The following is a 22,019-nucleotide window of genomic DNA, read 5'->3' on the forward strand; positions in this document are numbered from 1 at the left end:
TGAGCATGTATACAAAGTGAAGTGCACATCAGTAGGGGTGTGTCTGCACTGGCTAACTGCTGCTGTTCAGTTAATGATTCCAAGTGCAGACAGACTCCCAGCATCCGCAAGTGCCAAAAAGTACAAGATATAACCATAATCTCCAAAGTTGAGAGAGCTTTATATTGCCTACTAGCACCAATAGCACTTTCACGATAGCTTTATATTGCCTACTAGCACCAATTACCTGCGTATATCTCCCCAAGGCCAGTTGCGTTTCAACGCTGATTAAATTAAAAAAGATGCAAGCACAAAACATGTGCTTTAACATTTCTACAACAAATGGTGACTTCACTGTGTTGCAGTTCAGCAACAATAAGCATCTCTCACAGAAATAAAAAAAAACAGCATCATTCTAGGCTGGGGGGTTTGTCTTATATCAGATTGTTTCAAATACAATCATATGTTTTTCACTTGTGACTATGTGAATAATGCTTAGTAAGGGTGTGTCTGCACTGGCCAAAAGCTGCTGCTCAGTTGATGATTCCAAGTGTAGACAGACTCCCAGCATCCGCAAGTGCCAAAAAGTACAAGATATAACCATCATCTCCAAAGTTGACATGCTGACATGCCTGTAACAGAGTGACTACAATACAAACGACTGAAATAAAGCACCTTCATTCTGTTTCTTTCTATGCACCATGAAGTTTCGCTGCCAGCATAGATTCACATGGGCTGCAATATGGTTTTCTCATTGAGGCTATGTGGCCGAAAACAGGGCTTTGCCATACCGCACTGAGAACTAACGAAGAATGATGATCCTCAGAGGAGGAAAAATAAAGATCACAGTATCTCTTTTCATCCTTCACAAAGAAAGAAAGTTGCAAAGCAGCCAAATGCATAGATGAAAGTGTTTCATATTTTAAGAGCTTGGCAGTAATGTTAAATTTGAGTTGTTTACATATAACATACATAGATTTGGGGACAGGAACAAGGCCAGGCCACTTCAACGTCTAAAGGCATTTGTATATTTTTCCATATTATGTGTCCATAAATGTCATCCTCCTCAAGAATGCTGAACCAAGCCAAAATACCTGGTGTAGCCTAAAATGGTTATGTTGTGTTACAAGCTTTGGGCCATAAATTCCTCACCAGCTGAATGTAAGTTTGATCATAAGTTAGGGTATAGAGTCGATCATAAACCATACATTGACAGAAGTTAGTTTAAAAGAAGCTCACTGTACAATTTTTAGTCGTGCATAAAGTGATCGTAGATCAAAAACAGAGTGACATATTTCACCATGGCCAACCAATCAGAAACACAATCCAATATAAACAGGCTAATATAAAATTACTTGAAGTAAATACACCACTGTCTACTTTATTAGGAACAAATGTACAACTGAGTTTACAAAGAATGATATAAAAAAAACATCCAGTGAGTGGCAGTTCTGCGGGCGGAAATGCCTTGTTGATCAGTGAGGTCAGAAGAGAATGGCCCGACTGGTTCGAGCTGACAAGAAGGCTATGGCAACTCAAATAACCACTCTTTACAACTGTGGTGAGCAGAAAAGCATCTCAGAATGCACAATACGTTGAACCTTGAGGTGGATGGCCATATCGGGATCCACTCTTGTCAGCCAAGAAAAAGAATCTGAGGCTACAGTAGAGCCACGTTCACCTAAGCTGAGAAGCTGAAGATTGATAAAAGACCAGGCGATGGTTTGATGAAATAAGCTTTTGTAGTAATATTATTTTACAGTTAATGCCCATCTTTTTTCAGTGTAATATATTTACTTCAATTTAGTTTATTTTAACTGTAGAACTGTTAACTGTATAACTGTAAATGAACAAAATCTCTAAGTATTGTGGTTTACAATCAAGTAGTGACTCATTTATCTATCTGTTGTATTTATTTTTTTTTATACTAGTGTGTGCTTGTTCTGTTCTGCTACTTGGGCCCTCATGCAACAAATTTAATGACATTTTAGCAACAAACCACAGCAATGAAAATTAACTTACGCCTGCAAACTTTATCTGCATCGAATACACTGAACAACAGTATAACATTACATTAATGGTAAACATTTAAAATATTTTGTGGCATATATTCCTACTACCTTGTAAATATAGCAATTTGATGACATTCTGCCCTACCCAAGGAATGCTATGCTGCCTGTTAACGTAGTGTTATAATCGCTCTGGTTTATATGCATCATTATACAAACTGTTTTTCTGCAAGATTTCCAGTGAGCATACAAAGAAAACAACATGGTACAACACGGAGTAGTTTTATTTGTTTTGAACATGCACATACTTGGTATAAATTTTAAACTATAACTTAAGACTATGTTGAAACTGTCACTTGGTGCAACTGTTAATTTTTTTTATTAGTGCATAAAATCAAATGTAGTAGCCATTTATGTGCCATAGTTCTTACGTTCAGCTGGTGCAACTGGCAGCAGTAACCTTATAATCCTGTGACACTGGGATGCAGACCAACAAGTTTGGCCTTGAGCTATGACAGAATGCTTGTGGCATTGTTAGCTTAATCTTCAGTACGTCATCAACATGCAAAGCATGCACAATCAAATGATCAGGTTTCATTTAGTTGGCACTAAGAATAGCCAGAAGAGCCAACATGATGAGCGTTTCATATGGTCTTTAACACACTGATGACATGCATGGACAGCTGAGCCGCTCTTACCTGGACGGTCTCCGGCGTGACTCCATGCTCTTGGAAGATTTCGTCGAGCCCTGAAACCACAAAAGAAACCAAACATTACAAGTGAAATAGTTGATAGTTTAATGCATTATAGGGGAAAAATTCAAGGGAACAAATACTTGGCACTTTACACAAATTCTTTCCAAAGCTTGTTGTGGTAATTACTCATCCTTGTGTGAATAAAGAAGTCTGAAGGACATTTATACTCATTCTCTCTTTCACGCTCTCATACAAAACATAAACAGTACCAGGAAGATTTACTGAAAAAAGCTTTTTAAACCTTTCCATTAGAACATGTTTACCTCTTGGAATCACTCTGTGACTGGGGTTAAACTAAGTCTACACACACTGTGCTTGTGCTGCTCAGATGTGACTTGAAGCACAAGCACATCTTGGGGTAGTGTTTGGGTCAGGTATAAAGCATGTTGTGATTATTCTGGAATTCTTTCCTCCAGTATTTTACACAGACTAATGAAAAGTGGCAGCCGGACATTTCGCAATCAGAAATCAGCTTTTACACAGCTATATCTGGCCTCGATCTGTCATCTTTCCTTCATCCCTTCTCCTTCTTTTCATGTTCCAAATCATAGCTACTTATCATTAGTGCGCACAAATGATATTTGTTTAATGTTCCTTCCTCTCCTCTGAAAGCTGTCTGCGCTACATCTCACCATATATCCATATGCTATAGTAGATTACAGAGACCCAGACTTAGCAGCTCCATTTGAGCAGTTACATATGTATTTCTCTACAGACGATTCTGTATAAGCCTACAGAATCTATTCAACAACTAAAAAGCGAATGACAGGCCCGTGGAATCCAGACCGAGAAGAAAGCGCTCAAAGGTGGAAGGATCAAAGGTGTCTCACGAGTCACTTGTCTAAAATTGGAGAAGTGGAAAAACTCTCTGTGACTCATGAGCTTTTTCATATGGAGGTGCATCTTTGAAAGTACAGTTCCCTCCATTCAGCATTTAAATGACATGGTAGAGTATGACCAAGGAGACCAAATAGGAACAATGCTTACAAAGTAAAACCCAGAATCCAGCAGCATAATTATATACAGCACTTAGGACTATTCTTGACACACATGCTGGATATGACTCTAATAATAGAAGGTTTTGATTATGATCACGAAATACCATGTGAACTCTCCTAATATTGTCTTTGGTTGTTTTTAGTATCATATCCTACTATTACTTCTTATGCTACTGTGTTTCTTTGAGTTCTATCAATATATCACAAATGAGTCATTTCAGTAAAGATGCTGGAAGTAATTTAGGCCTGTTTTGAGCAGCAGTTACATATTTGTGCTGCGTTATGATAACATTGTTTATATGTTTGGTGTTATGGGAATATACTATGACATCTTAACTTTAAGAAATAAACGTGGTGGTAAAACCAGTCTGCCTAAAGATTTTTAAAACCTTGCTAGCTAAATGTGATTTCCTCACTCAGTGAATGTCAGGCTTTGATCAAGTTGTTGGATATTTAAGTGGCATAGCGAAATGGACATAAGCCTAATCAATTCGGTTTGTAATCAGATACTGACTGTCAAAATGTCTGCAATGCCCCTGTGCTGCAGTCGGGTGAGATACACGCCAAAGAGGAACATATTTCCTTTCAGGAAAAAAGATGTAATTTCAGAACTATATATAAAATAGAAAATGTGAAGTGCTTTCCCAGTCTGCCACACATATGATATATAATTATTTATGCATAATATATGATTTGGTGCCTATCAAGTCACTTTCAGACATAATTTACACTCTAATTAACATTGAAATGGCAATGTCCAGTGTCATTTCAACAGATATTGATTCTTTAGGCCAAGAAACAACAGCATGAACTATCATGTTAATAGACAGAAACCCTACACTAACACGAAAACATGAAACTCTAGCAAAACATGTAATTACACAGTGAGTGATCACCAAGATCACTTAACTCCAAGGCGGGGCATTAAAACACATCAGATCAAAACCAGACACACCCCCATCCCAATCATACTTCCTTTCCTAACAAAAAAAACTTTCTTCAAGGCTGGAGTGGAGGCCTGTACATCCAGAGCCACACAGCGCCAAGCTCCAAAAAAAAAACGCCCACCCCTCCCTTAATCAACCCACAATTACAAGCCCCAGAAGAGCAGCCAAAAGCGGGTGGGGGTAGTGAAGGGGGTCCCAGGCGATCTTGATCAAAACCAGCTGGACGCGCTGCTTACGAGCACGTCTGACAAATTAACTATCAAACACAGAACTGGGGGGTGGAGGCTAAGAATAGCGTGAAAGAGACAAAAGAGGTCTAAAGCTTGTAAAAGTGGACGAAGAAGAGCGTATGTGGTCCTACCTTCATCAGGTAGCCCGTGCTCCAGCGCCAGGCGCTGCGTATTGAGTTGAGGCGCCTCCGTAAAGAACCGCTGGGGTTCATAGCTGAGAAAGAGTGCTTTCTGTCGTTCTGCATTTTCCTCTCCTACAGCAAGCTTTGCCGTCCCAGAGTGAAAAAAAAGCCTCTATTTTGGGTCGGTGCCTCTCACAGGATGCCACATGGTTGGCCAAGAGCTACAGTAAACCACAGCTTGCCTTCTTTCCTTCTTTCTTTTACTCCCCCTTCTCCCTTTCACTTGTTTTCACTCCTTCGTTTGCTCATTCTCGTTCAATCTCTTGCTCTCTACCTCCCGCCTTTTCCAACCTCCTCCCTCTTTCGCTTGTGTGGTATCTCTCCGTCCAACCCCTCCCTTCTGCCCCTACTTCTTTCTCTCCTCCCTCTTTCTTGGGATGTGTGTTTTTGGTTGCCACCCATGTGAGTTTGGTTCGGTTCTCTTCTCTACCCCGTGTGGGTCAGGCACTAAGCAGCTGACTGGGGAACACCCTTCAAGATGTGTCAAAGGAAAAGGTTACAGAGTTTTCAACTTTAACCATCTTTCTATAACAAATAAGCCTGTGCACAAAGTTTTGAGTTTTGAGTTTCCAAATCGTATGAAAAAAATGGTGCTCCGTTCAGCACATTCCAAATGTCAAAATGACAAAAAGTTTACGTAAAGAAAGAAAGTTAGAAATCATCAATGCAATTTCCTTCTTCCTGTGTCCGCTTTAGCGAAATGGCTGCTTTGTAAATATAAATATCCCACTTTATCTGTAATTCCAAATTTAAAAATGTTCACTATAATCAAAATTAACTGCAAAGTGAGTCACTCTATGAGTCACAGCGATCAGAAGACCTCAAACCATACACTGGCAAAAGGGATCCTGTGATTAGGTCATATGATCTTAAGACCTTAATAATCCAAGAAAAAAATATGCAGGCTGACGTGAGTCAAAGGCGTCAGAAGAACCACACTGTAATGTCCATGACAGAGCATAGAGCAGCATTTGGTGCAAATCTGATCAAATATCCCAGTTGCAGGTTTAATTACACTCACTGAGGGCACTATCGAACCAAGATATCTTTTAACACCAGCCATATGCTCTACCCTTTCCAGGCCAGCTTCAAGCCTATACCCTGATCTAGCGAACTGTACCTTGCCAAGAATAATGGAATATGATGAATGACAACCTCAAGATATTTTGATCCACAACAACATCCAACAAAGCCTGGGTTTTGAAACATTTTGGATTTGGAATACTGGAGAAAGTCTGGGGTAATCAGCCTGAAATAATCCGAAGGAATCAATCTGAGAAGCAGGGTTAAACCACTGGCATGCTGTGCTCCATGTTGCTTGGCTAAATCTTTCTGATCTGGTTTGCTTCCTGTGTAAAATCTCATTCAGAGAAGCATGCGCTATATGGTTTGAAAAATGGGGATGGGAGGTCAGCGGGAGGTTCATTTTTCTTTATTAAACCCACAGGATGTTGAGCGAGGAAAGCAAATCACTTCTAATACGATTACCAAATTACACAGGAAATGCATACATCACAGAAAAACATGTACACAGTTGTATACATTGTGTACATGGATAACATTGTTCATGTTAAATTAACTAAATGGAAGATTATCCCTCTATGAAAATGTTTCATAGCTCAATCCAAGTTCAACTATGTATAATTCTATTTCTTCTCTTAAACATAGGCTGCTTCATGGCCAGAGGCTATAACACCCAATTTGTAATGTGATACTTCCTTCCTTCCTTAGTACAAACCAGTCCCAAACCAGAAAATGAGTCAAAACCTATACTACTGTGTAGTGCTCAAAGAGAAGGGTATGATGGGAAGCCAGTCTTACACAACACTTAACTATTATTTCCCACAGAAACACACAAAGCCACATACACTCAAGCAGCGAAAATAAAACACAGATGCAAAGCAGTAAATCCATCCACTTGTGTGTAAGCTATATTCTAAAGGATAAGAGTTCTTAAGAGTATTTACTGCATCTCCTTCAGCTGAACTGTTGCACAGCACAGCAGTAGGCCTTATGTGAAGTACTAATGATCGATGGCAGAGGACTCATAAGAGGTACAGGCGCCTCGGTCACATTCTCTATAGAGAAGAAGAATGTCTATGATTGCATGTATCCCAGTGCCTATAGAAGCTGTGATGGGTGTCCAAAAGTCACTATAATGGCAATGGTCACCCGTCTTACATTCCCTAGAGCTGCTATAACTGCCTGGCCCACAATTTATTGAACAGTTATAATCACTTCATCCCTAGAGCAGTTGTGGTCTCAAATTCATTTAAGCCTTTATCACAGCTCTCTGAATGGTTGTCTCAAAAGGCACAAAGTAACAGAATATTTGGTGTCTGAACTAACAGTTCTCAGAGTACTCAGGTCATTAGTTATGCACATGCAATATCATAGACAAATTTAAATAAAAACAGTTCCATCTTGCACACAATTGGGTTTGTCGAGTTATTCTTAAATATTCTATGTATAACCATAGAACAGAAGGTTTTCTTTCCAGCAAAGGGTCCAACAAGAACTGCTTTAGAAAGCTAGAACTGGTAAGTTTGCTCATTTAATTCAATTGAAAAATCTAGATGATTTTGAGTTTGATGTTGTTAGAGTAAAAATATTTCTTTCAATGTGAAGATCCTGTCAAGAGAAAGACATAATTTTAGTCTTTGTTGGAATTAGGTTTGCTGGAACATTATTTCTTGATTCCGATTAAAATCGAGCAACAGTGCTTCCGAGTAGCACGAGAGAAAAATGTATGCCCTATTTTCCAGAGATCGTGATGATATGGCATGGAATAATTGTACCAACTGTGCAGAGCTTAGGCCTTCTTCAAAGTTGCTACATTTCAGATAATGTGGTGATTGTGAGTGGACAAAAACAGTACATATTTTTCAGTTGAATTTTGAGATTTTTTATCACTACAGTTTTTAAGCGTAGACATGTTACAGGTGGAACCTATCCAACAAATCTGAAAACTGATTGCAGTGACCAAAATTCACTTCTAAAAAAGAAAAAAAAAACAGGCTTGAAGTGTGTAGATCAGAATCTCCAGAGCAGCTGTTAACATCTGTTACACAGTGCAAAGAACAGCCATGACTGTCAATGCAAAGACAGTAGCACTCATACTTCACGTATGCCATAATCTGAAACTACATTCACGTATGTAACGCTACATCAAAATGTCTGTAATCAATTTAAATTATTGTCAAATCTCTATGGTTAGTCATCTGCAGCTGTGGTCAGGCAAGCACAAGTGTTTTTTGGCTGTGTGTTAGAAGACAGAGCAGGCAGAAGGGAGGCAGTCATAGTACTGGTTTGTTGGCGACGTGTTCACATGCCCCAGCTATGGCATGATGTTAACACTGGAGCTTTTCCCTCGGCCTGCTTTAAACACAGGAGGTGTTTTAACTGGCCTCCTCCAAACCAGCCTGCGTCCATCATGCTCTTTGTGAGGCGGACTTTAGCTAATGTAACCAATAATTTGCGGTTTATTTCTGCATGACTTTTAGACTAGTACGTTTTATTGCACAGCAACTTCATAGCAACAGTTTCAGTGTTAGAGCTAAATATTTGCTATAAACCAATAATATTTCGAGCAATATTTACTTCATAGAAATCAAGTAGAGCAGATTACAACAGGAAATATAACACTTAAAACACAAAAATATACTCTTATATATATATATATATATATATATATATATATATATATATATATATATATATATACTTTTAAAAAGGCCAATACTGCTTTTAAAAAGTGCTTACCGTAGTTTCTACATGTTTTAGTGGGATGTCGTTGCTGGGAGCCTGAAAAGCATAAGAAAAAACAGTGTGAGAAACATGGTCAGGTGATTGAAGAAAGCAGCTAAGAGGCAAACTGTGGAAAAAGCCTGCAGGTGATTCCCTGTGCCAGCACCTTGGCATAGCACCGCTTCAGTTTATTGCCCTTCAGGAGAAACCATAAAGGTCAGCCTTTCCAGCTATAAACAGGAAGGTGGTACATGCATCAACAGGGAATCAGTACCACTATATATTACTATTATCTAGCCTTTTCTAAACAGATGTCATGAGGAAGAACAATTTCTACTTTCAAAGTTTCTTTCTCTTCTTTATTTTTTATCCACTGTCACATCTGGCTTGCTCATTAGGGAACTAAATCTACATCCAGATTTCTGTAAAGTTGCTTTGGGACAATGTCTACTTTTAATTGTGATACTAAAGTAAAATTGAGTTACATTACATTTTAAAAATTTGCTTTCTCCCTCTGGTCTTTATGACCAGATTACATTGAGATACAATGGTATATTCATTAGTGTACCCATGGCTTTCAAAATTCTGAAGTTTTTAAATGAAAAAAAAAAAAAGTACAAATTATTTAATTTTTGTGACATTACTGTACAGGTGATGTAGGTTTTGTGAGTGTATGTGTGTATGCACATTAAGTCTGATGCACTGGAGGTCCCTTCCAGAGAAGTACACAGAAAGGCAGACAGACTTGGGCTGGGCTCAGTGTGTAGGAGCATCGATAAACAACCTGGGTAAATATTTAGACAAGGCCACATAGCTTCACCATTAGTCAATGAGAGAAAAAGAGAGAAAGTCAGACCAGGGCTACAGCAGCACCATATACAGAAGTGCAACCCAGACTTCAGCAGAGGAGTTGGCCCAGAGCAAAGTGTTCATTTATGGCTAGTTACAACCCTTTGGATCCATGATGTCATCAACGCAACTCATCATGTCGCCAATGCAACTCAGTCTACCTAAAGTTGCATTAGAATTATACCCATGCAAAACGACTCTGCCTGTTCAACAGAACAAGCATCCGGAGGAAAATATTTTAATAGCGCCAAACAGAGCTGAGAAAGTAATAGTTATGACCTATACTTCTGTTTTCATATTGGGTAACTGTGGTTCTTTAAACTACTGTTGAACCTGAAGAGATGGGAAGTGGGAGGAGGGTGAAGTGGAATACATATCAAAGTGGTGAACTACATCCAGGAAATGAACATAACGGATGAACCGCTGTGACTCGGATTTTAAGGAAATTCACAACAGCTTTACTTCAGTCAAAACTTGAGGCACTCGCCGGCTGAGTGGTCACTGATGTAATGTGAATCATCAAATCTCAGCTCCACAAGAGACTCTGCCTGTCTGTCTCAGTGTCTGAGAAATATAATCTCTGTGAAAACACAAGGACTGCACCTCTAAGAGCATGAAATGTTAAATGTAGCAATCCTAAATGTAGTGTGCTCAGTAGTAATCACTTCATAATTTTTCAAAGAACTTCTAGAGTTACTGTAAATCTCAGCCCCAAACTAGCCAGCTTTTAGGAACAAATGAATCACAGATCCATGAGTTTGTTGGCTAATATTCTTGTTAAAACCACTAATTTATAGATCACTGAATAGCACTGAATAGTGGTAATGCAGTTTGTGAAATTAATTTATTCAACTTCAGTAAGTGCTTTATCCTGGTCAGGGTCACAATGGAATACTAAGTATAAGGTGAGATAGTCCTCACTGCAGAACCAAAAGTCCAGGGATGGAGTTGGAACTGACCAATGCCTACTGAAACCCTAACCCAGGGATGTCCAGTCTTATCCAGAAAGGGCCCGTATGGATGCAGGTTTTCATTCTAACCAACAGAAGCCAAACCTGTGTCTGCTAAAAGCCACTATCCACTGATTAAACAGTTGGAATCAGATGTGGCTCCTGCCTGATTGGAATGAAAACCTTCACACACATCAGGCCGTTGAGGATAAGATTGGACAACCGTTCCCTTACCCTAACTCATATGATGCTCTACAACACAGAAAAATTTATCAACAACAGGCTTATCCAGCATGAAACACACTGAGTTCTCTCCACACCATGGACTCTGATTCTGCAGCAAAGGGAACTCCATACAGACAGTAACCCATGCTTAGGATTGAACCCTGGAGCTCTGAGGTGGCAACAACACCCTCTGCATCACCGTGCAAACCTGCTTGAAAAATAATATGCTAAAAAAAGTATTTGAGTCAACACATCAATCGTTTACAAACCTGTGGTCATTAGCCAAGTTATTTCCTGCACTGGTTACTTCTCACACATGAGTGTTTGGATTTAGAAAGTTTTCTTTGACTTCTGAGAAGAGCTGCATAACATACGATCCAACCAGCAACAAAAACACAGTGTGGATTTGTCGATAAGCCAGACTTCGAGGCTTTGTTCCTCTGAAACAAGTCTGGCAGTCAGTCTTCGACTCTGTGGTAAGGGCCTGAGGAACAGGCTGGCTGCAATGAGGTGTGAGGTCATGTGCTTAATGACTGTGGTGCCGAGGGTCTTCCACACCCTTTCCTCACACTGCTTGAGCGCTCCACACTGCCAAGTTCTCATAAACCCCTCTCTGCTTCATGCTGCTCACTCTCTACATGTTTGCTTAACTTCTTCTTCTCCTCTCACTACTGTATTTTGATATTCGTAACATGCTCATTTCAGGATTGCTATTTACAAGATACTCATACCAAACATTCTGTATCTTTTTGATATACATATATATATATATATATATATATATATATATATATATATATATATATATATATATATATATATATATATATCGCATGTGTCGTAGGGGTGTAACGCATTGCCGCTATCTGTATCTATATCTGTATCTGTATTCGGATTTAAACTCAAAGTAGGTGTGGCCTAAACTGGAATGGGCAGCAGAAACACTTTCCAGATTCCCCTACCCCTCATTATTTCCCCATGTTATCCCTGCAAAACTATTTGAATCTTTGGCAAATTCATCCTGTTAGCTTAATGCTCATTATCTTCATACATTGTTGCTGATAGTTACTGAACCCAGAGCTTATTTTGGACCTTGATATTTGCTCCTCCCCAGTTGACTTCAGTTACTAGATCCTTGTATATTTGTTTATTGTGTATATATTGTATATGTACTGAGTTTCACTTGGTTTTGTTTCTGGATTGGGGTTATATGTGTGTTTTGGATACCAGGAGAGAGTGTCTGTTTTGTGTTTTATTCTTCTGTAGTGAAGTTAGCTACTGGTGTCTTGCAATTAGCTTGGGGTTTTGTTTGATAAAGAGATAAAAACCAAAATGTGATTGTTGCCCACTACCCTGGTGTATAATATATTCCTATTCTTTTTTTTTTTCTTTATTATAGTAGCAGTGATACATCCCACCAATACATGAAACCTTTTCTTCATTTAGCCACTCTGCTATGGCCTTAGCCTAGGCTGGGATGTAACACTGTATACTGTAATTATCAATATTCCCAAATTTGGTGTCACTCAGAAGAGGATAGGTTTTCCATTTGAGTCTAGTTTTCTTCCCTCCACGGTATCAGGGAAGTTTTCTTAAACCCAGATTTCTGCTATTTTTTTCACTTTGTGGAAAAGAAAGTCTGTTGAAAATAACTATACAATACAATTTCTCACTGTCTCTTCTGATCCCACTAAGTATTAATCTCTTTAACATTTTTAAACCAGGAGCCATTTACTCTTTTTGCATAAAGTACAAAAAGACACAACCAACTCACAAATACATGGTTTGACTTTGTTTTGGAACAAAATTATTTAAGGGTGCTTTCATAACTATTAGTCTGTTTGTGGAGTCTGACTCAGAGCAAAATTGATTCTTTTTGTTTGGTTCGTTTTTGGTTTGGTTAGTGCTGAAAATGTACTCATAAACTCTTTCATTGCTCAGATACGGTGATGGAAAATGGTAAACAAACCTTTGCCAAGTGTGGCTAAATATCACAAAAATCAGCAGAGCATGGAGAACACAGAGCCGGCACTAAATAAATGATTTGATTTGATTTGTGCATCACTTCCAGCATTTATTTTCTCTTTATTCAATGGTCCAAATATCCAGAACACCTTACATTTCTGTAAGGCTACAGCTTTGTTTTTGGCTCAGTTTATGTCTCATGGGTCAATTTAGCTGAATGCCGATCGCACCCATAATGCACTATATGGCCAAAGGTATGTGGACACCTGTCCAATCACACTCATATGTGTTTGCTGAACATCCCGTTCTAGATTTAGTCCCCCTTTGCTGTTATAATAACCCAAGCTCTTCTGGGAAGGCTTCCCACTAGATTTTTGAGCTTGGCTGTGGGGATTCATGCTCATTCAGCCACAAGAATATTAGTGAAGTCAACATTCCAATTCATCCCAAAGGTGTTCAGTGGGGTTGAGGTCAGGGCACGCTAGAATTTGCTTGGAACTGCCCAAGATCACCTTGCTCAGACACTCTCGGACCTGTTGATTTGGTCTCTATCCAAGTTCAGTTGCTGTGTTCTAACCAGCTCAAACAAATTACACCAAGGGAGAAGAGGCGCCATGTTTTGAATCATGTGATCTGAGTGTGGTCTTCTGACTATCTACCTCTGATTACACTCATTAGATATTAGTCAATCTTCAAGCTCAACTTACATTTCCAGACAGTTTTTTTCTATTGTACTGTTGCACAATGACTGTCTGAGTGGTTGTTGCAAGCCACTGCTTCTTCCATGCTGCACTTTCACCTGCAATTCAGCACAAACCACAGCTAAGACACATGGTGCCCAGCTTGGTGGAGACTGCAGTGCCATTCTTCAACTCATTCCTTTTACCTCCATGAGAGTACCAGACTGTACAGACACTGAGCCTCTAATGTGGCTCTGTACTTATCACTTGGGTTTACCACTTCTGTAAGTGATTCTAGGGACTCAAATTATAGCCCACTTCAGAGCATATGTTGGAAGAAGGAAAAAATAAGAGGTACAGGGAGTTTTCTAAATGGAGGGAACAAAAACAATGAACAGAGACTCCTTAAAAATGGCCCAGAGTTAAAAATAAGCAGTGCTCATTTGAAAACCATGGGAAAGTTTGTTTTGTGCAGTCTACAGCCTGTTCAGTATAGAAGAGTCTGTGCCATCTTCAAGAAAGAGAGAAAAAGATAGGCTGGTAAGGGAGTGACTATGTATAACTGCTATCACATAAGTGATAACAGGAACTAACTTGTTTTGTAGACGTTCCACAACATTAAATTTAATTATAAATGGATAAAAGCACTATATTTCATTCTTTGTTAAATAAAAGATTATCATTTGCAAATTGGTGTGGTGTATAAGTAACAAAAGAGCCTCTGGATGGATGTTATTGGAAAATAATTAATGCTGGTTTGGTAACAGTATCTCTGCATTGTGTTGGGCTTCATCACACCACGCTGCCGTTGATTATTTTACTATAACAGCACTTCCTGTAATGTCCCTTACATATTATACATTCATTTCTTAAATTTTTCATGCAACCATTTCTCTGAAATTTTTATATGTATTTTACATTTGTATCAGGCTTTGATAAATGTAAAAAATGTTTTGTACTCTGTATGCATTTTGCATACAGTGCTAAGGTGTGCAGCATTCATACATACTCTGAGTCAGGCACATTTCTTTAAATAGGATAAACTCAGAATGCCTCACTATAATGTAATCCACATTCATATTCTCCATCACATCTGGTCAGCTCTGTATAGGGTTGTAAAGAGGAAATGTTGGGTGTGTGCTAGGGTTTCTCTGACTCCCTTCCTCCCCTCCTGACTTGGATCTCTAAATATACTGTCTTTGTTTGGGTACTTTATTTCCCCATCACATAGGTTTCCTAAAATGTTTTTTTTTTCTACAGTGTTCTGCAAAAATCGCAGTTTGTTCTCCATCCTCATGACTATCCCATGGTAGAAAACTTAAATTTCCAGATTTACCTTTGATTGTTACAAAGCACTGACACTGGTGACTCCTTCTAAAATGTTAAATAAAATCTCTTCACAGAAAGTGTCACCATATAAACAAGTATGCATTTTTATTTGTTAAATAACAACATATTTTTCATTTGTTCATTATTAGGCTTAGAATATGTGGAATATCCATTGTACAAGTCTCTATAGGTTATATGTTACTATAGAAACAATAAAATAAACCTGTTTCGGCAATTACCGTCAGAGCTGTTCTTATAAAAATACACCTTCTGACCAATCAGAATCCAACAGTGCTATGGTATAAAACATTTTATTACAGTTAATTTCGGTTTCATTTTTAACCATACAGTCCCTGTATCATATATTCTTTTTACTCTGTAGTGTAGGAAACAGGTAGATATTTTAATAACTTTCATGTGAATAGCAGTTAAGCATGGATTTATGTTCCAATGAAAATTCCTCAAACCACAGCACTCCATGAATATAGCTATACTTGTCTGATGAATGATTAGAAGAAAAAAGGAGCCTGTTTTTTTTTCCAGAGTGAGTATGCTTTAGTCACACAGACTTACTCAGTTTTAAAGCAGATCCAATCTGCAGGACTCAAAAGAAAAAACAAAAGGGAGAAGGATGTGGGAGAAATCTAACATTACTGTAAACTCTTTATATAGTCCAGTGCCTCCTACTGGAGAGAGCACATGTCCTTTTTTTATTCTTTCCAGCATGCCAAAAAGGTTTATCAGAAGAGGTTGGAGGTGGGGTACACTGTGTAAAAAAACTCTTGTAATCATCCAGAACATGGGATTATCTGAAACCCGTGTACACGAGCTGGATGAGAAGGCAGACAGCTGCTTGATCTGGCCAGCATGAGTTTCATGTAAAAGTGTCCCTCAATGAACGCCTAAAAAGGACATGTTATTCTACTTATCTGCTCAGCAGTGTGATTTACAAGTGGCTCAGGCCAGCACAGCTGAAACTGGAACATTTAATAAATAAGAAAAAGGACATTGGCTAGTTTCCTCTTGGTCTCCTCTAAGGACGACAAGAATAAGAGAGCAAGTTAGTGTTATAGGAAATATTACTCAATATTGCACTTACATCAGCAACAAGTGGTCAGATTTTTAGGTTTTAATAGTGAATCACCTGCTTCACCGTTTTTAGATATAGCATCCACACATATGTACAATTTTAAGTGGGTTTTAGGAAAAAATAAGAATTAAATCACCTCCAAATCATTTGAGACCATTATTGTAATTTAATCTAAGTCATTATCCTGATTTCTGTTGCTCTCTAGTGTAATAGGCTATTTGCCATTTATTTAACAAAATTAGAACATTATTTTTTTTTTATTTCAGGTATGATGTTTTTCTTTTCCATTCATGGTACTCTCACACAAACTCAGTTACTTTTTAACTCAAGTAATATTTGTCAAAATTCATGATATGTGATATTTTCAGTAATAAAAAAACTAAAGAATCCGAATATGTGGTTTTAATAGTCGCTGCACAAACGTGTTTAAATAGGGGCAGGTGAAAGCAGGCATAAAAAGCATCTTTCCAGCATGTAAACAGGGAAAGTTGCATGTCTCACGAGAGCTCAATGGAAAGAATTCCTCCATCCAGCTGAAGAATCAGCCGTTGTGAGAACCAGCAAATGGAAGCATCCCGAATTGCCTTCTGACCTTATGTTGATTCTCCCAGCAGAGGCTGGACGTCACAGTGGACCCTCCACTATGTGGCGTATACAGTGTGTGTGAGAGACAGAGAGACAGACTCTCTCCAGGGTCTGAAATTTAAACATACACACACACATATACTCTCTGGTGGACCAGCAAGGAGAGACGCTGGCCTGTTTACTGTCACTAAGCTTGTGGAATGCATTTCGCTCTCTTCTGGCCTATTATGGCCAACAGCACACTCAAATGAATCAGGAACAAAGCAGGGTGCAAATACGTGTGTGTGTGTGTGTGTGTGTGTGTGTGTCTGTGTTTGCCTATGTGTGATTGAGAATGGTGCACATATTTGGTTGTAGTATAGCCGTACACACCTATGGGAGACCTGTAGGTACATACATGCTGTTCTATTTCACTTGCGTCTTTTCAATCACTACTGATGACGTATTATGAATGTGTCAGTGAAGCAGACTGAAATAAATTTGCCACAATGCACACAAAATCTATGCAGGGTGTCACCAAGTGTAATCAGTTGACATGACTGTCACTGATAAGCTGCATTCATCTACAGTCTGGGCTAGAAAGAAATCAGCTTCAGCCTCTACTAAATTCCAATTTGTGTATTTTAACTTTGCCTGTTGGTGTTGCTATTGTTCTTGGTTCTGCAAAAATAAAGAAGTAATTTGTTAAGCCATTTGTTAAAAGCAAATAAGACGATGTGCATATTAGAAGTTTTCTGTCCATATTAGAAAACTAGACAGGTGACTACTATTTTGGGTACAGAAGCTACCTCTCCAAACTCAGAATCAGTTTTTATTTGGCAGATATGTGAGGACTTTGTCTTGATGAATACACATGTAACAAATCAACACTGCACAATTTACAACTATGCCATGAGGTAAGCACAAGTACATTTAATTATTTTAATAATAATAATAATAATAACAATAATAATAATAATAAAATCTACAACCAATGTTTTACCATTTCCTTCTATCAATATGGTGGCCTGTAGCATTTTAAATATTAATAAATTTGGTTTGGTTCCAAAAGTTACCACTTTTAATATGATTGGGTCAGTTTGCTTGAGATAACTTTGTCAAATAAGTCTAATCCAGGAAGTTATTGTAGCTAAGTATTTTCTGTTGCTAACATCAGTGTCATAACTTTTAAAGTGTCATAACTTTTAAAGAAGTAAGAATAAAACCTGACAAAGATAAGCATGAAATATTTTGGCACAACATGCAGGAAAACATGGTCCACCTGTCCATTTTTTATTATATCTGCATTTTTAAGGGAATGTATTTGTATTCTGTCCAAGTGGTTTCTTTTCATGTAACTGTGTATGGCATGACATCATGAGCTATCTATTTCTCTAATATGTATATTTATGGATAAGATACTGAATCTCAGCTGTGTTGGTGGAAAATGCAAAGAAGCATAAAACATGAAGTAAGTGGAGTGTAGTCAAATCCACATTTGTGTATGTGTATCTCTCTGGCAAAGTCAGCCTGAAGTAACAATGTGCACAAGGGCACACAAATGACGCCGAGATAAAAATCATTCATCATAAAGAGCTGCTTGGCTTGGTCTTGTACACAAAATGTAACTGGGCACTGCATGCAAGTATGTGAAGCTATAAACATTTTCCTAATTGAAAGATCTTGCCCATCTTTAGAAAGCAAGTCACTGGAAAACAATGTGCTGACTCTGGTGTCCAATAAGGTTTTATATGTCATTATGCCAGTGCTTCAATGCAGCATCAACAACCTATAAACATGAAAGTTAACATGGGTGATGCTGATGTATGCCATGGGAAAAAAAAAAAACACAATCTAGATAAACGATAGTCCTCCAGCCTTCACTCCTTCTCTTTCCCTGTCTCTCTGTGGGCAAGTGCACCATCCTGGCTTTTAAGAGGAAGAGCTGGCCAACATGAGAGCATGTCTTTGGAATGCATCCTGGCAGTGTGAGTGTGCCAGCACCACAGCACACACTGAACGTACTCCTGATGGAGTGTCGAAGACAAACACTACACCAGCATTACCAACAACTTTACAATGCCTCAGATATAGCCGGCTTGTCTGATATAGTCATGTCTGAATTTACCCAATTAAACTGAAACTGGTGTAGATTACTTTTCGATTCAAAGCATTCTGACTAAATGTGTGTTTAGGTGTACGTAAATCACAGCTCCATGCAGCATCCAACTCATCCATCCCCTCAGCACTCAGGAATTCACCAAACAAGGAGTCAAGAGCAGCCAGCAAAGCTGCCCTCACCCTTCTGATTCCACTCACATTGTATCATTTTACAGGAATATTGGGTCATGTTCAGAGTTAAGCGCACATAGTGAGGATTTAATATTGAAATTACGCATTTCAGTATTCAAACCTCAGATGTAGCTATGTAACTATAGACTTAAGTTACCTGAGAATTGCGCACATCGCATGGAGTTTGCTCAAAATAGGTGTGTTTCAGTTACGCAGTTCTGAGTTTAGTTCTTAATTAATTAATAATAAGTTAAACTAATTAATTAATAATACTAGTAAATGGGTTTTTTCCCACAGAGGAGACAGCATTTTAATTGGAGACATTACTTTTCTCAAGAACTGGATTTTTATGCTTATTTAACGTGAGCTATTAGTGTAGCAGTGTAAGCATGGTCATCTTATCCTTCATACCATGGACACGTTTTCTTTACAGGAGACGGCATCGAATTCACACAACATTGCCACTACTCAAAAACAGCTAAATAAAAGTATGATAAAATAGCCTACATTCCATGCCCACATTACAATTTCATCACTCTTGAATAAGTATCTTGTGGCTACATTATAGCTGTGCATGCAATTAACTATCAGAGCACAACATAAAAAACAGAATTCAAAACATTAGGATTAAATAAACCACATTTGCATGGATTAATATGATGTTTACAACTAGGACTATTCTTAAAGCAGTATATTGGCAATAAACTAGACTCTTAAATTAGTCAGTTTATTTCAGTGCTTGCAATCTTCTCATTTATATATCATCATATTTCTCTTTTTGATTTTTCATTTTAAATATTCTCTTGCTCTTTTTTAAGATCATATTACATTTGACAGCAAAGGGAGAAAAAAAAAGGCAAATCTCTCTTCATTTCACATTTTATCTTTGATCCTTTTCAGGATTAAAGGTAAAGGTAAGTAATTGCATTAAAAAAAAGGCAGTGGTCTAGACACTACTGAAGAACCTTACTCAGACACGTCTGTTCAAGAAAAATCTGGCAACCTCACAGACGTGAAAGAGATAACTGATTCAAGCAGAGGTGTAACCCACCTCTGAATACACATAACTTTACCTGCATAAATATTGACAGAATTTTTTTACTTAAGTCACTGACCATTTCTTTAGAAAATATACTATGAGATACAATAAGACACCGATTTCAGACCTTATCTGTTATGCTTTAGGCAAATGCAATTTTCTGCCGGGGAACCTGAGATGATTGTAGTTCCTCTGTGGCTCCTGCTCCAAAGCAGGTATTTTTCTACTGACAAGGAACTATTTTTGTGGCTCTTAGTGTTCTAAATGTTGTTCACTTTGCAAATGCAAGCTTCACAAAATGACTCCTTTTAAATAAATAAGATACCTGTGCATTTGCATATTCTGTAACATACACTGACACAAAAAATCAGATCCTAAACTGATCAAATAGCAGAAGAATTGTAAATTGTTGTAAAATTCCAATAAAAAGAAACAGATTCCATTCAGTCCCTTAAAAAGACCTATAGTCTAACATGCAGGTTTTAAGTTGAGTCAAGTCTCAACTGCATTGATCTGCATTAATATAAATTCAGCTCTTATACTCTGACAGCTGGTCCAAGTATTACATTAGAAAATTTGGCCGCTGTTGTCCTCGAGAGTTATGCTTATTTTCAAACTTCAGTAGTGTCAGGTTTTCACAAGTAAACATTTTTTTCTCTTCTCCTCACTGGGACAACACTGGTGATTTTAAAAGATTGCCCAACTTCTTGCCTGAGGGAACTGCTCATCTGGGCAGGTAGACATCAGTCCTGCATACCAGTGATCTGCTTTGTTCAAAACCCCTTCTATTAACTGAAAATGGTTCAAATAAAAAGGCGCATATCTCTTTGACATTGGGAAAATTATCTAAATTTGATTTATGTGAAAACATCAGTCATTCTGAGGAGCCAGAAACAACTTAAGATTTATTGAAAGTGGAGAAATGGTAATGTTCACCAAGGACTATGTTGCCAGAGGTAAAAATAATGTTGCCAGAGGTGTCCAAGCAGTGCAAGCAAGGGGGAAAAAAGCCTTATAATACTCTAAATACACACTTTCAACCAAAAAAGGGAAAGAATTCTAAGGTATTGTTTATTCTTCGCTAGCCCTACAGGCTTATCTGGCCTTGTCTTTTGGATTTGACTTCTTGAATCCATCTGTGAATATGAATGTGGATTGTTTCTTGCTAATTTCCAAAACAGGTAATCCTTTTTATCTATGTGATTTACTGAGTACATTCCTCATACAAAAATATCCTAGAAAATAAGAAGAAGAAAAGACTGCTGCACTGATAACAGAGATATTCTTACCAGTTCATAGTTAGCAGTGGGAACACAGGAGGACGAAACCTGAAATATAATGAAAAAAGTGTTAAGATGTTGGCAGTATACTTAACAAATGAGCAACAAATGAGATAACTCATACTTCTGTAAATTTGAAAACAGCCTTGGACATCATGAAACATGAGACTAAAATACTCATTCTAATTCTCACATGGTGTAAAAGATTTTAAGCACACTGGACAGGAGGTGTATTTATCTAAAATATACTACAAGTGGAACAAAAATTATTGAATCATCCAAGCAAAAAAAAAAGATCATTAGTTCTGGATCTTGCATCCTTCACTATTTTGCAAAGGAGATTGGGAAGTCAGTGATGTTTAAAGACGATTTATGTTTGCAGGAGCTCATGATCTGCTTTCTCTAATGAGATTAGTGCTCTGGCTAAAATCATCGCCAGTCTGTGTGCCTCCAATGAACAAATGACCATTGTGCTCCATAAACAGGATAGAGGAGAGCTTGGCTGTAATTAGAACATTAAGATGAACTATATGGTAACAGATCTGGATATGAAGACTTGCCCAAACAGGATGCACGGCGTCAGCTCTCTGCGATTCCCGATTGGGTCACTTCACATGAAAAAGCATCTATTCACGTCACTCAAGGACAGAGGTTACGACTCAGGACAAAGAAGGTAAACAAAAGCAGCCTGGGTTGAATGGTGCTTATGTAATCTCATCCATGCACTTGCACATTCCAAGTTCACCCATATATGCAATGAAAATATAAAGCAGTCAAGCGCTGTCCTTAGGAACACTCCATAACATGCACGAAAGATCTCTATAATATGTGTATACACATACACACATGCACCTTTAACTGCCTGGCTTTAAGGTTAAATTTTCTATTTTTTTATGTGACTATTTGAAA

General features: G+C 38.1%; 1 protein-coding gene across 14 annotated transcripts in view; it reads right to left on the reverse strand.

Annotated features, from left to right (window-relative positions):
- Positions 1-22,019, reverse strand: part of tns1b (tensin 1b) — a 209,655-nt gene that overhangs the window by 60,656 nt on the left and 126,980 nt on the right. For 13 of the 14 annotated variants that reach the window (XM_026911046.3, XM_026910984.3, XM_026910978.3 and 10 more), the window contains 3 exons: positions 21,120-21,158; positions 8,863-8,904; positions 2,687-2,736 (listed from right to left, as the gene is read on the reverse strand). In XM_026911046.3, coding sequence (XP_026766847.2) covers positions 2,687-2,736; positions 8,863-8,904; positions 21,120-21,158 — 131 coding nt within the window. Of the gene's footprint in view, positions 1-2,686; positions 2,737-5,049; positions 8,674-8,862; positions 8,905-21,119; positions 21,159-22,019 lie in introns of those variants that run through there. The other variant, XM_026911011.3, reaches the window with a different exon arrangement.

Source organism: Pangasianodon hypophthalmus, chromosome 5 (genome assembly GCF_027358585.1).
Source record: "Pangasianodon hypophthalmus isolate fPanHyp1 chromosome 5, fPanHyp1.pri, whole genome shotgun sequence".
NCBI lineage: Eukaryota > Metazoa > Chordata > Actinopteri > Siluriformes > Pangasiidae > Pangasianodon > Pangasianodon hypophthalmus.